Below are 12,610 nucleotides of genomic sequence, written 5' to 3'. Positions count from 1 at the left end.
ACTCACAATGTCAACAACTCCACTATGTTTGTGCTGATGGTGCTTCTTAGAGAATTTTTAAAGGCATTCTCAAACAGACACCAATGCGTGCAGAGTGTTACGACTCATTTAAGACATTTGTGCTTCAGTTTTCGTGAGCGAAATTCTAGTGTTTCACCTTGGACTAAATAGCACTTATCTGTGCCTGTTTGTTGCATCCGTAAACTTATGAATCCTACTAGAAAAGATTGCCAGCTTTTGCTAATCAACACAAAAAAACCCCATATACAATATCCATAAGCTAACCCTAACCAGAGACCAAAAGCAGCATTTTCAAGGTGACTTTTAAAGATCTATGACTGAGCGTTGCTGTTTGGTCTCTTGGTCAAAGACTATCTAATCGGCTCTAAAACTGACCCACCACTTCTCAGTTAGCACTTCCTTCCACTTCCCAAGCTCCTCCAACCAGACACTGACAACCACTGACATGAGGATGAAAAGGATAAAAAGTTGCACAAGGGAATGCAAAATTTAAACAAAATAATATTTTTTACTTTTATTGTTTTGTTTTGAATTTTCAATATTTATCTTGATTACTACATTTAATTTTATACATATATTTTTTTATAAATATATGTAATTAAAACATCAACTGTAAACTTGAAACATATTTTAGGTCAAATTTTGGGTGAAAGTTTCTCTTCACTTTGGTTTGGTGCTGGTACAAGATCAACATTAAAATGCTTCCGGATCAGATCTGGCTGGCATAAAAGGAAGAGGAGTCGCAGTCACCTTCCACAGCTCCTGCAAAAATATATATAACATACAAATAAACAACTTATTCCACTTGATGAAAGTCATCCTTTATCACAAACCCACTTAACCGTATTGGATAAAAATGAAACCTTTTCACTGTTTGCATGTTATATTTTCAAAAAAAAAAGTTATTGTATATTTATTTTTAAATGGTTAAAAAATTGCTTTTTGAGAATTCCAAATGATGAAAAATACTTTTGGTACCATAAATCGAACATAAGAGGAAAATTGTCTTTTATCAAGCAGTTTAAATACAAACACTGTCTTGCTGTAAGCGGCATGTTAGCATATCATACTGCAAACAGTGGTATCAATCAATCAATATGACACTCGCAACAGTGTCTCCAAAAGATTAACACTGGAGTAGCACTTTGTACTACAATAACAAAAGCAACTCTGACGTGCATTTAAATGCATTTACAGTAAGTTACTGCAAACAGTGTCATTTGAGGTTTATGATCAAAAATAAGCATTCAATAAGGTTAAAAAATAGCTAATATAGACTATACTGCCAAAAGTATTTGCTTCTCTGAATTCACACACATATGAACTTGAGTTCCTAATTAGTTTAAATCCTTCCAGAACCACATTTCTGAGGTCAGACACTGAATTTGGTTGAGGAGGCCTGGCTTGCAGTCTTCGCTCTAATTCACCCCAAAGGTGATCTATTGGATTGAGGTCAGTTCTTCCACACCAAACTCACTCATTAATGTCTTTATGGACCTTGCTCTATCCACTCATGTGCAGTCATGTTCAAACAGGAAGGGCCATCCCCAAACTATTCCCACAAAGCTGGGAGAATTAAATTGTCCAAAACGAGTTCATTTAACTCCTGAAAAACAACCCCACACCATAAATCCCCCTTCACCAAACGTCTTGTCCTGGAAACCATCAAACCTAGACTCATCCATCGGATTGCCAGAGGGAGAAGCATGATTTGCCCTTTCAGAGAACATGCCACCATTGACAGTTGACTGATTAATAGTTGCTAGTGCAGAAATTTCTTGACTGGACTTGTTGCACATCCTACCACACTGGAGTTCACCGAGCTCCTGAGAGTGATCTATTCTTTCATAAATGCTTGTAGAAGCAGTCTGCATGTCTAGGACACCTGTGGCCATGGAAGTGATTGGAACACCTGGATTCAATGACTTGGATGGGTAATACTTCTGGCAGTCTAGTGTATAAAACTGTAGTTATGGTCAAATTATGTTGGCTAATGTTTTACTCACCAGTTGTTCTACACGTTCATATAAAATAAACTGATCAAAGTTAGAAGGGAGCTGATCGACTCTGAAACTACATCGTCCGTTCTCCAGGTCCTGAAGTTGGTTCATACAGTGGATGAAATGATCATAGGCTTCACAGGAAACATCCATGTGCTGCAAGGTGAAGTTCATCCTTGAAGATAGAAACATAGTCACTTAAAAAGTAGAAGTAGGGGCGGCTATGGCTCAGGAGACAGAGTGGATCATATGTACTAATGAAAAACTCTGGTGGTTTGAGGCCTTGCTCCTCCAACCTGGGTGTCAAAGCATCCTTGCCAACATTCAAGATAGTGTGAGATTGTGAAGGCTAGCTTAGGTACAGAAAAAAGCACTCGTGTGAATGGAGGAATGAGGCTTGCAGTAAAAAGGACCTTGGAACGTAGAGCTTAGGGTTAGGCTAACCCTTAAAGCCATTACACACTGAGCGTGTGGCAAAAACCAGCGACACAAAATATATATATATAAATAAAATTGAATTGAATTGAATTAAAAAATCCCAACTTTTCCAGATCCAGACTTGTCATGTAACATCTATACAGACTAAACATTGTGTTTTTGCAGAAAATTTGTCCTGAAATAATGTACCTAGCACAGGGGTGGGCAATTCCAGGCTGTGAGGGCCGGTGTCCTGCAGGTTTTAGATCTCACCTTGGGTCAACACACCTGAATCATATGATTAGTTCATTACCAGGCCTCTGGAGAACTTCAGGACATGTTGAGGAGCTAATTTAGCCATTTAAATCAGCTGTGTTGGTTCAAGGACACATCTAAAACCTGCAGGGACACCGGCCCTCGAGGCCTGGAGTTGCCCACCCCTGACCAAGCAGATAACCAGCTTCAAAGCATAATGTCTCCACCTCCGTGCTGGACTGAAGGGATGGTGTTTTCTGGCTCAGCATTTCTCTTCCTCTAACACAGCAGGTCAGGCTGTTGCCAAACTCGACTTTGGTCTCATCTGACAGCAGCACTTTCTCCCAAGCGTTCTCTGAATCACTTACAAGTAGAGTTAGATTTCCTGAAAGCCCACAGTTTTCCCATAGCTTAACTTCTCGACATTTTTGCCTGGTATAAACAGTTCAGTATTGCAGACAGTTTTAAATTCTAAGAAAATTATTCCTTGTATATTTCTTCTTCTTAACATCTGAACACTACAGCTATAATTGTAGATCACGGACAGATCCACACAGTACCCTTTGAGGCTGAGAACTTGTGGCCTCCCTCTCTTGTAATGCAAGTGTACTAGCCAAAGGTGGAGTCCTATCATGTGATATGAAGCGGCTAAATAAGTTGTCAAGTTAATTACAGAACATTTTTGGTAGAGGTAGTGAGATTATTTGAACATTTAAGCAGAGTTTTAAAACCTTTGTTTTGCCAACACGGCGGTCAGAGTGCAGCCTTACACAGCAGTCGAGCTCCTCGGGCATCGGTTTAGAGCTGAGACACGTCCCAGGCTCCGGTGAACGAGGTGATCCAATAATGTATTTTCTACTCTGTCCTTGCTCAACCAGCAGCATCGAGCACGCTTACTGATGCTGTTTCAATTTCTTACCTCAAAGTTGCCTCAATGTCATTGACGCTGAGAACTGCTTCATGTGTTGATGCAGCTTTACTGTGGTTGTTACACTTTCTTAGCCTCTCATAAAGTTTCAGTTTTCAGGCCCCTCTTCTGTGGAACCAGCTTCCAGCTTGGATTCAGGAGACAGACACTATCTCTACTTTTAACCTCCTAGGACCTGCGTCCACATATGTGGACATCACATTTTGGGTTATTTAGACCAAAATACAAAATTTTGCTCTACAAGGGCCTGAGTTCCACTTACGAGGACATTATGCTGCCACTGATCTATCAAAATTTAAAACAAACGTCCTCATATGTGGATCTAATTTTTCTCAGAAACAAAAATCAGGTAAAAAAAAAAAAATCTGGTAATTCTTTGTTTTTACATTCATCAGGTCCCAATCAGCCCAAATAGCAAAGAGAAATTAAAAATGCTGCCGTGGAAGAGTTCGGGTCTTAGGAGGTTAGTCAGGGCTGGATCAGGTGACCCTGAACCCTCCTTTAGTGACGGTTCGCTCCTCGGGGTTTCCCATAATGCACAAAAAGCTTTTTTTCCTCCTTTCACTTCCCACTACTGCATATCATTACCGTGTATCTTCTCACATTGTTTGTGTTTTGTCTCAGTTGTTCTGCTTTTCTTTACCCTCACACCCAACCTGTTGTGCGATTTCTATTACAGAGTCTTGACTTAACAATATAAAACACCTTGAGGTGACTACGGTGGTGAACTAGCACCACATAAATGAAAATCAATTGAATTTATCGTCGTAGTTGGGTGGAAGTTAATGCTCTGTATGTTTCATGCTGAGTCAAGTTTAAAGTTTGTTTGCTTGCAGAACCTCTGGGAGAAATATTAATCCTGTACATTTTCTCATTCTCGTGTGAGTTGGCTGACCCACTATTTTTATCAGCTTAAGAAACATGATCATTCCACTGTGTATAAGGCCAAATATGCTCAGGTATACTATATATGTTTTCACCATACCTTTTCTCAATGGAGATGAAGACAGTGCAGGTGTGTGGAAAGTTGCTGCAGAGTCGGTGCAGTGTTCGGAATAGGCCATCCGTCAGATCATCATCATAACAAACTGGTGACACATTAAGAAATCTAATTATTGCTGAGCTTCTGCATTTGACGGTTCCATAAATGACTCTAAAGTCTGAACTCAAAACTGTCTCAGTAAATAACTGCTTTTTACAAATCGCTTCACGAGTTGCTTCAGTTGCTCAGCAGTCTGGAGCCTCCTTTGCCACATACAGCATCTCAGTAGTTCACACTGTGTGCTACTCTGGGCTTTGCATGGTAGCGTTTCTGACAACGAACTGGTGCTTAAACCTCGCTGTGAGGCACATAATTTTAAAGGTTTGCCCACAGTGTCTTGTCTAGAACCTTCCCACCTTTTTCAGTAACTCTTTCAGAGTAGAGCATACATGGTGAAAAAGAGCTCTGATCTTTTAGAGATGTCATCCTTAAGACTTACCATCAGCAGCAATTATGATGCTAGTGTTATTCAGATCTGCTACCTCCTCCTTTGTCCAACTAAACTCCACAGCAGCATCTGCAAAGATCAGACAAAGGAAAGTAGTTATCGTACTGGTTTCTAGTTCGGTGTATTGGTGGTTAACCAATCAACTCATACATCCAAACTGGAGACTAAAGTCTGTTACATCCATCCAGCCATTTTGCGGTCAAGCAGGCCGCATTCTGCGCAGAGAAGCCCAGTGTTCCCTCACTCCACCCACCACCTCCAGCTCATTGAGGTGGGAATCAAGATTTTTCCCAGCCAGCCACGAGATGAATCTCTCCAGCGAGTCCAGACTCCTGAGTCCCGGGCCTCTTCCCAGTAGGACACGCCAAGATTACCTCACCAAGGAGGCATCCTAGTCAGATGCCCAAACCACCTCAACCGGCTCCTTTCAACGTGGACGAGCAGAGGCTCTAATCAGAGTTCCTCTTAAAGAATCAAGCTCCTCATCCCATCTCTGAGGGAGAGCTCAGCCACTCTTTGAAGGAAACTCATTTCCGACGCTTGTATCTGTGATCATAGGTGAGGGTAGAAATGTAGACTGACTGATAAACTGACAGCTTCGCTTTTATGCTCAGCTCTGTCTGTGCCACAGCAGATCAGTACAGCATCGCATCACTGCAGACGCCACCTCAGTTCCTTCGTTATTCTCTTGCTCCCCTCACTTGTGAAAAAGACCTCTGAGATACTTGAACTCCTGCACTTGGGGCAGTATGTCCCCGGGGCCCTGCCACTGTACAGCCGTTTAACCTAGTCAGTGGCTTCACCCCCAGTGATGGTGGTATCTACCACCAACAGGTTGATTTCACACAACTTCTCTCTGCACAGTGCGAGGATGTTCTCTTTCCATCTGGTCTGCTCCAAGTGCATGAATGTCACTTTGATCATGAAGATCCACAGCAGCCTGACCACAGTGAAGCCACAGCTGCTCTTTTCCTTTATCGCCTGCTTGGGGCAGTGGAGCTGCTACAGCCTGTTCCAGCTGGTGCCAGCATGTGATCCGGCTTCCACAACTCACCGCAATCTGCCAAAATCTTAGAAGCTGGTGGCTTTGAGTATAAGCTGGGCATGTTGCAGCCCAAGGCAACACAAGCAGACCCAGTGACTGTCATTACAAACACAGAGTCAAGCCACAGACTCTCTGCTTCCTCTGGTGTAATGAAACACAGACAGCCAGTCCTCCAACACCCGAGATATTTCCCTTCTTTACTCAAAGAGACCTTCAGATAAATACTTTTACTCTGACAATAACATTCATTCTATACTAATTTAATGCTTGCTACTTTTTTGTATAATGCAAGTAGGACTCAAAAAGCATAAAACATAACTGTGATTGGTCTTTTTTCATTATCTAATCTTACAGTCACAGTAAACTTGTAATAAAGAATAAAGAACATTCTTAGAAAGAAGTTTCACAGTAAAGCTAGCAAAGGTTTCTGACCTCTGAGATGTGGCCCTGAGGTAAGCTTGCACAGGCATTGGTTGGTCAGATGCAGGTCTTAATAACAGTGACAAAACGTTGAATATAAATGTCTCTCCTGAAACTCTGCTTTAGAGGATGGAATAAAGGGAGGAGACAGCCCTAAAGACAATCACCGTTTTTCCTCAATCCATCTCTGCGTATCCAAGCAACATTTTCTGAAGTGCTGTTATTGTCCAAATGTGTCCACACCTATCTTTGCACAGCGTGTTGGTTTATAAAATGACATATCTGTGTTACCTGTGCACAGGTCATCCTGAAGCCAGTCCAACTGCCTTACTTTCACCTCGTGATCTGACGGAGAGACAAGATTGCATTAAGTTTGATGAATCTTTGCAGTTTGTCATGTGATTTAGAGAGTGAAAGGATGGAAATTTTAATAACTATATACACACACACATACATATATATATATATATATATATATATATATATATATATATATATATATATTTTTTTTTTTTTTTTTTTTTTTTTTTAAGCTACGTAAATATATTCCAAAGCCAAAAGGCATGGCTGTGGCTCAGGAGCTACAGCAAAGTGTCCTTGGGACAGATACTGAGCCCAAACTGGCTGCATGGTCTCCAGCAGTGTGTGTGGTCTGTACACCGAGGGAACCCATGAGTAGCTGATTTGACAGCTTTCTCACCTGCAGACTTCAGCATGTGTTTATTTAACGCTACATTTCTTTTACACATCTGTAGAAGGTCTTCTCCCACATCTGTAAAACAAAAATGAAAAAAAAAGCCCTAAACAAACAGTCAAATATTTGTTATTCGATCTAAGTCCTGGACAGAGTGTGAAATAAGAACGAACTGTTAGGTAAGTTTGCACTGCCCACAGCAGCTAACAGTGGTTTTCACTAACCCCCATCTCCTTGTTTGCAATCTTTATTTTCCTTTCACTGGATAACAAAACAAAGCCCACAGTGCGAGCACTCAGCATCCGATATGTTGCTGGTAGTTTGTAAATGTTGTTTGCAGTGTTTAAGTTTAACAACAGAAGAGTACGTGCTTCAAGGTATCATACCTGTGCAGTAGACTGTTTTAGCTATGGTTGCTGTGATGATGCTGGTTAAGCCTGTCCCTGCTCCTAGTTCTAGGACTGTAGCTCCTCTGAACATGACTGGGTTTGAGAGGATGAAGTCCACCATGAATAATGCCCCACGCCACACCTGACGTGAGCAAAGAAGACATGAGCTGATGCTGTATTTGACTCCAACTGATTATGCAAAGAATTTCATGGTACACTTCCATTAATATAAGATAAATACTAGTGGATGTAGACAATTTTCAAAAAGTCCGTCTAATCCAATTTATTTTCTGGCTTTATCAGATAGATGCAGTGGAGACTGACAGGAAACAGAGAGAGGGGGAGACATGCAGCACAGGGCTGCGGGTCAGACTCAAACCCAGGCCGGGTAGAATAAACTCACCTGTTTGCCAACATCCTCCATGGGTGTGGCCATCGTGTGCTCTGTGAATAGATTGGACACATTTATTAAACACATCCAAAAACTCTCCTCGTGTCTCCAGGTCTGTGGACATGACCCTGTTATGATACTACTGTCATCTTCCTTTGTCAACTGACTGATAAAGTTTGTGTGTTTGTATCCAGCAGCTGTTTTAATAAACAGCTCTGTCAATGAGTGAACAGCATGGGCTCAGGAGATGGAGCAGAAAAACAAACAGTGAATATGAGTTTAAGGAGGCTTGTAGTAGAAAGCGTTTGAACAGAGTAGAAAGTCCTACATAAGGACCTGTCCAGTCTATTTATCACCTAGGATGTCAGACTATTCATTTTTATTTTTTTTCATTAATTTAGTCTTAAATTAAAGAAAACATGTGCAGGTGCTGGTCTGTGTATGAAGTATAATTCATTTGCAATTTGCTGAAGTTCTAGAGTTACAAACATGTCTTTTAATGGTATCTCTGATTTTCACTGTCCTACTCAAATGAATTCAAATGTGTGCTGACAGGTGTGAGTTTGCTCTCTAACAGCTGATGCTGTCTAAACCAGGTGAAAACATTTTACTGTCATTTACATGAAGATGTGCATTACACGTGAGGGGCCCAGAGCATGAGCCTGTTCCATTATCCAGTTTGTACAATGAGTATTGAACAAGTTTGATGCCAAACTGGAAATAAAAGTAGTTCACCTTTAAAGAATAAAATCAAGTATAAAATGTGATTAAAAGAAGGAGGAAGATGATCAAATTTTAGCCTGTGGGAGTCCAGAGGAAACAAAACCCGGGAGTGGAAGGAGTTTGGTGGGTAATCAAAAAAGGGAAGTGGAGTCTGGGGAAGAGGGACAACTTAAAGTCACTGATGTGGTTAAACAACTGTACAGTAGCAGGGCCTGTGCGGTGGATGAGATTCGCCCTGAGTTCCTGAAGCCTCTGGAGGTTGTAGGGCTGCCCTGGCTGACATGTCTGTGCAACGTCGCGAGGAGGTCTGGGGTGGTGCAGGGGGGACCGGAGGGTGTGCTCTATCTAAAGAGGGATCAAACTTCTCAGTTTGGAGAGGAGAGCTCAAAGCTGAATCTCAGATTCAGGAGGAACAACGTGGTTTTTGTCCTGGTCTTGGAACTCTGGACCAGCTCTTTATCCTTCCCAGGGTATTGAAGGGTGCGAGGGAGTTTGTCCAACCAGTCTACATGTGTTTTGTGGACTTGGGGTATACTGTGGGGGTTGCTTCAGTATATGGGGTATCTGGCCACACACAGGCCATTAGTCCCTACACAACTGTAGCGAGACTTGGTTTGTGTCCCCAGCAGTAAGTCAAACTCATTACTGGTACGTGTTGGGCTCCTCCAAGCCTGCCCTTTGTCACCAGTTCTGTTCATAGTTTTTATGGATAGAATATCTGGGTGTAGCCGAGTGGTGAAGGGTCTCCACTCAGGATTTCATTTTGGTTTTTTCCCTTTCATTTTTTTGCAGATGATATGGTTGCGTTAGCTTCATCAGGTGGTGACCTCCTCCCTGCACTGGAGAAGTGTCCGGCTGAGTGTGAGGCAGCAGGAATGGGAATTAGTACCTCCAAGTCCATAGTTTCTCAGCTGTAACAGGGTGAGTGCTCACTCTGGGTGAGGAACAAGTTACTGCCCAAGTGGAGTACAAATATCTCAGGGGCAATGTTCCCTCTAATGTTTCATGTGTCTGAGCGAACACACAAACTCCCTGAGCGTCCCTTGGACCACTGTGAGCGACAGCAGACGTGTGCACTGTGGTCACGCCACCATCCAATCCATCCAAGTTACGGTTTATTAAAATAATCAAATTGCAGCATTTACATTTATGTTAGACGACTTTTAATTAACTGGAGACTGGCTGTTCCCTCTAGGCTGCGCACGTGTGCACTGCTGGCACGTCTCTGCGCACAGAAAATCTGCGTTGCGCACAAAAAAAAATCTACCTGAATTGAAATTAAAATGAATACTTTAACAATCCTGTTTTGCAGTGTTAGTCAGTGACTGGCTGCTCCCGTATGGGATCAGAACGAGGCCACCTTATCCCACAGTCCAGCCAATGATGCGATTCACATTCGTATATACGCAGCTGATCAACGTGGTTGACCGGCTATGACAGCGTCCTTATGTGCCGACACCGGTGTTTTAGCAAAGCGGCTGATGTGGAGTGAAGCCACGTTAATGACAACGTGTACAACCATTGGAGATGTGAGCAGGACAGACGGAACAACTGACGGACAAAGTGTGGACTTTATAGCAGTTTTTAAACTGTGTTGATCGGCCACGTAAAACCAGAGTTATGATAAAAATATCTGCAATGTTTGTTTTTCTTCCTGAATACTGTCGTTGTTTATATTTACTGCAGGAAGAAACGGTAAAAACGGCGTTTTATAAGGAAAACGCTCGAAAGCCTGAGATGTGAGAGATTTGAGACGTTTAGCACAAATCTTGTGTAGTTAGTGTGTAGTTAGTGTGTAGTGTAGTCAACAGTTTTGTTGTGTGTCAGAACAATGAGTCGCCTGCTGAGTGTTACAGGTGTTGCAGCAGTGATACATCTGCTGCTGTCAGGCCTGCAGGTATCAGGCTGTTGTTCTCCTTCATCTCATAGTGGACACAAATTATTTTTTGGAGCGGCACAAATAATTTGTGTGGCATCAGATTTGATGCAGAACAGCTGATTGTTCTGTAAATAGTTTGAAATGTTTGTTTAAAAACGCCTTGGCTGCATTTTTACGTAAACAGCTGCAAAAAACTTTGTTTGCATAACTCAGTAACTTTTTTGAAGTAGTAACTATATAATTAACTGCCCAACATTGGTCATTATTTACTGTATTTTGCAGACAGAGTTACAGACTCATAATACAAGTCAGAGCAAAAAAACAGAAAGTCGTGTTTTCAAAATTGGAGTTCAAGTTATTTTTACTTCCAATAGTGTTAACATGCTACACAGGTCATCAACAAGATTTATTTAAATTTTCATTGTAAGTGGGCTAAAGCAGTTAATTAAAAGTAGTCCAACATAAATGTAAATGCTGTAATTTGATTATTTTAATAAACATGTAACTTGGATGGATTCGATGCTGGCGTGACCACAGTGCACACGTCTGCTGTCGCTCACAGTGGGATCGCTCAGGGAGTTTGTGTGTTCGCTCAGACACATGAAACATTAGAGGGAACATTGCTGGCAGATGAATTTGGGTGGTGTCCGCAGTGATGCGGATCCTGTACTGAATTGTTGTGGTGAAGTGAGAGCTGGGCTCTCCCTTAGAGATCAAATCGAGCTTTTTTGTCAATTTGTTGTGCATACAGTTGTAGTGCAAGCAAAATGAAGAGACGTTTCTCCAGGCGCAACAAATATGATAACACACACACAGACAATATGCAAACCCTCCCTACACTCATCCATCCCAGACGTATCACTATTAAATCCGCACCTAAAGTTTACAGTTAAATAAGTAAATAAATGTGTGCGAATGATCAGTAAGTAAAAACTTTAAAGTAATCAGAATATCTTTATTTTCTTTGTAACAAGTACAACAAAATTAAGTGCAGTTTAAATAAAATTACAAAAGAATAAAATAAAAAAAGGAGGTATGTTAAAGCGAATTGTTAAATGTTTTTATGCTTACCATCTCTACATTGTTTCAAACTGTAGGATCAAAGACATTCCTTTGTCTCTGACCACCTCTCCAGACACTGGTTTTATTGTAGATACATGCTATCTGAAAGATCTGTTTGTTGTGTGGTAAGCTTCCTGCTTTTATGATCCTTTTGGTGAGCAGGAGGTCACACAAACACACCCCATCACACGCACGCACGCACGCACGCACACACGCACACGTTCTTGCACATGCATAGACAGGTGACCACGAGCCATTCAAAACACTTTATCAGCATTGTTGTCAATGCGACGGGATGGTATCAGGATACAACTGGTTTCTTTGCTCACAGCACTATGCTGAGGTTTCCTGTCTCACAGAGGTGTCCCTGGACTCTCTCTGCAAAGGTGCGTTTCGCAGTCTCATCCCCTGCACTTAAAGCTGCATCTCGGGCTGTCAGCAGTGAGCGCACCTCACTGGTAATCCAGGGTTTCTCGTCGACACATGCAGTGATGGTCTCACAGTGGCATCCTCTGTGCATGTAGCAGTGTAGCTGCTCACTGCCTCCAGCAGGCTGCACCTCTCTGATCCTGTCTGGCCAGTCACACCTGAAGTCACCTTTACACCTGCTCTGCCAGGCTTCCCTTCAGCTGCACTGCCAGACTGTATTCCACCAGGCAGGCCTGAAGTCCCAGAGCATTTATGATCTACTCTGCCTGTGTTGCTGTGACGAGCCCACTGTGACGCACCAGAGCAGTTTTGTTAAACTAGCTTTAGACTTTTTCTCTGTTTGCAGTATTTGCTGGTTGAATACTGTCCCTTGACTTCCATTTTGCAGCTTTGGGTACATGTCATGCTCCTCTTTTGTGGACAGCTCTTTTCTTTAAATTACAAATTCTATTACCATACAAAGACAA

General features: G+C 42.0%; 1 protein-coding gene across 2 annotated transcripts in view; it reads right to left on the bottom strand.

Annotated features, from left to right (window-relative positions):
* Positions 1–546: 546 nt before the first annotated feature.
* Positions 547–12,610, bottom strand: part of mettl22 (methyltransferase 22, Kin17 lysine) — a 24,271-nt gene continuing 12,207 nt past the window's right edge. For both annotated transcript variants that reach the window (XM_085351269.1, XM_085351270.1), the window contains 8 exons: positions 8,063–8,103; positions 7,657–7,801; positions 7,277–7,348; positions 6,868–6,921; positions 5,103–5,180; positions 4,607–4,709; positions 2,028–2,196; positions 547–783 (listed from right to left, as the gene is read on the bottom strand). In XM_085351269.1, coding sequence (XP_085207395.1) covers positions 715–783; positions 2,028–2,196; positions 4,607–4,709; positions 5,103–5,180; positions 6,868–6,921; positions 7,277–7,348; positions 7,657–7,801; positions 8,063–8,103 — 731 coding nt within the window. In that variant the 3' untranslated portion in view covers positions 547–714. The remainder of the gene's footprint in view (positions 784–2,027; positions 2,197–4,606; positions 4,710–5,102; positions 5,181–6,867; positions 6,922–7,276; positions 7,349–7,656; positions 7,802–8,062; positions 8,104–12,610) is intronic.

This window comes from Diplotaxodon limnothrissa, linkage group LG4 (assembly GCF_057381915.1).
Source record: "Diplotaxodon limnothrissa isolate DT_005_m linkage group LG4, D_limnothrissa_male_GT1.1, whole genome shotgun sequence".
Classification (NCBI taxonomy): Eukaryota; Metazoa; Chordata; class Actinopteri; order Cichliformes; family Cichlidae; genus Diplotaxodon; species Diplotaxodon limnothrissa.
The sequence above is the reverse complement of the archived record's forward strand: the minus strand, read 5'-3'. Positions and strand labels throughout refer to the sequence as shown.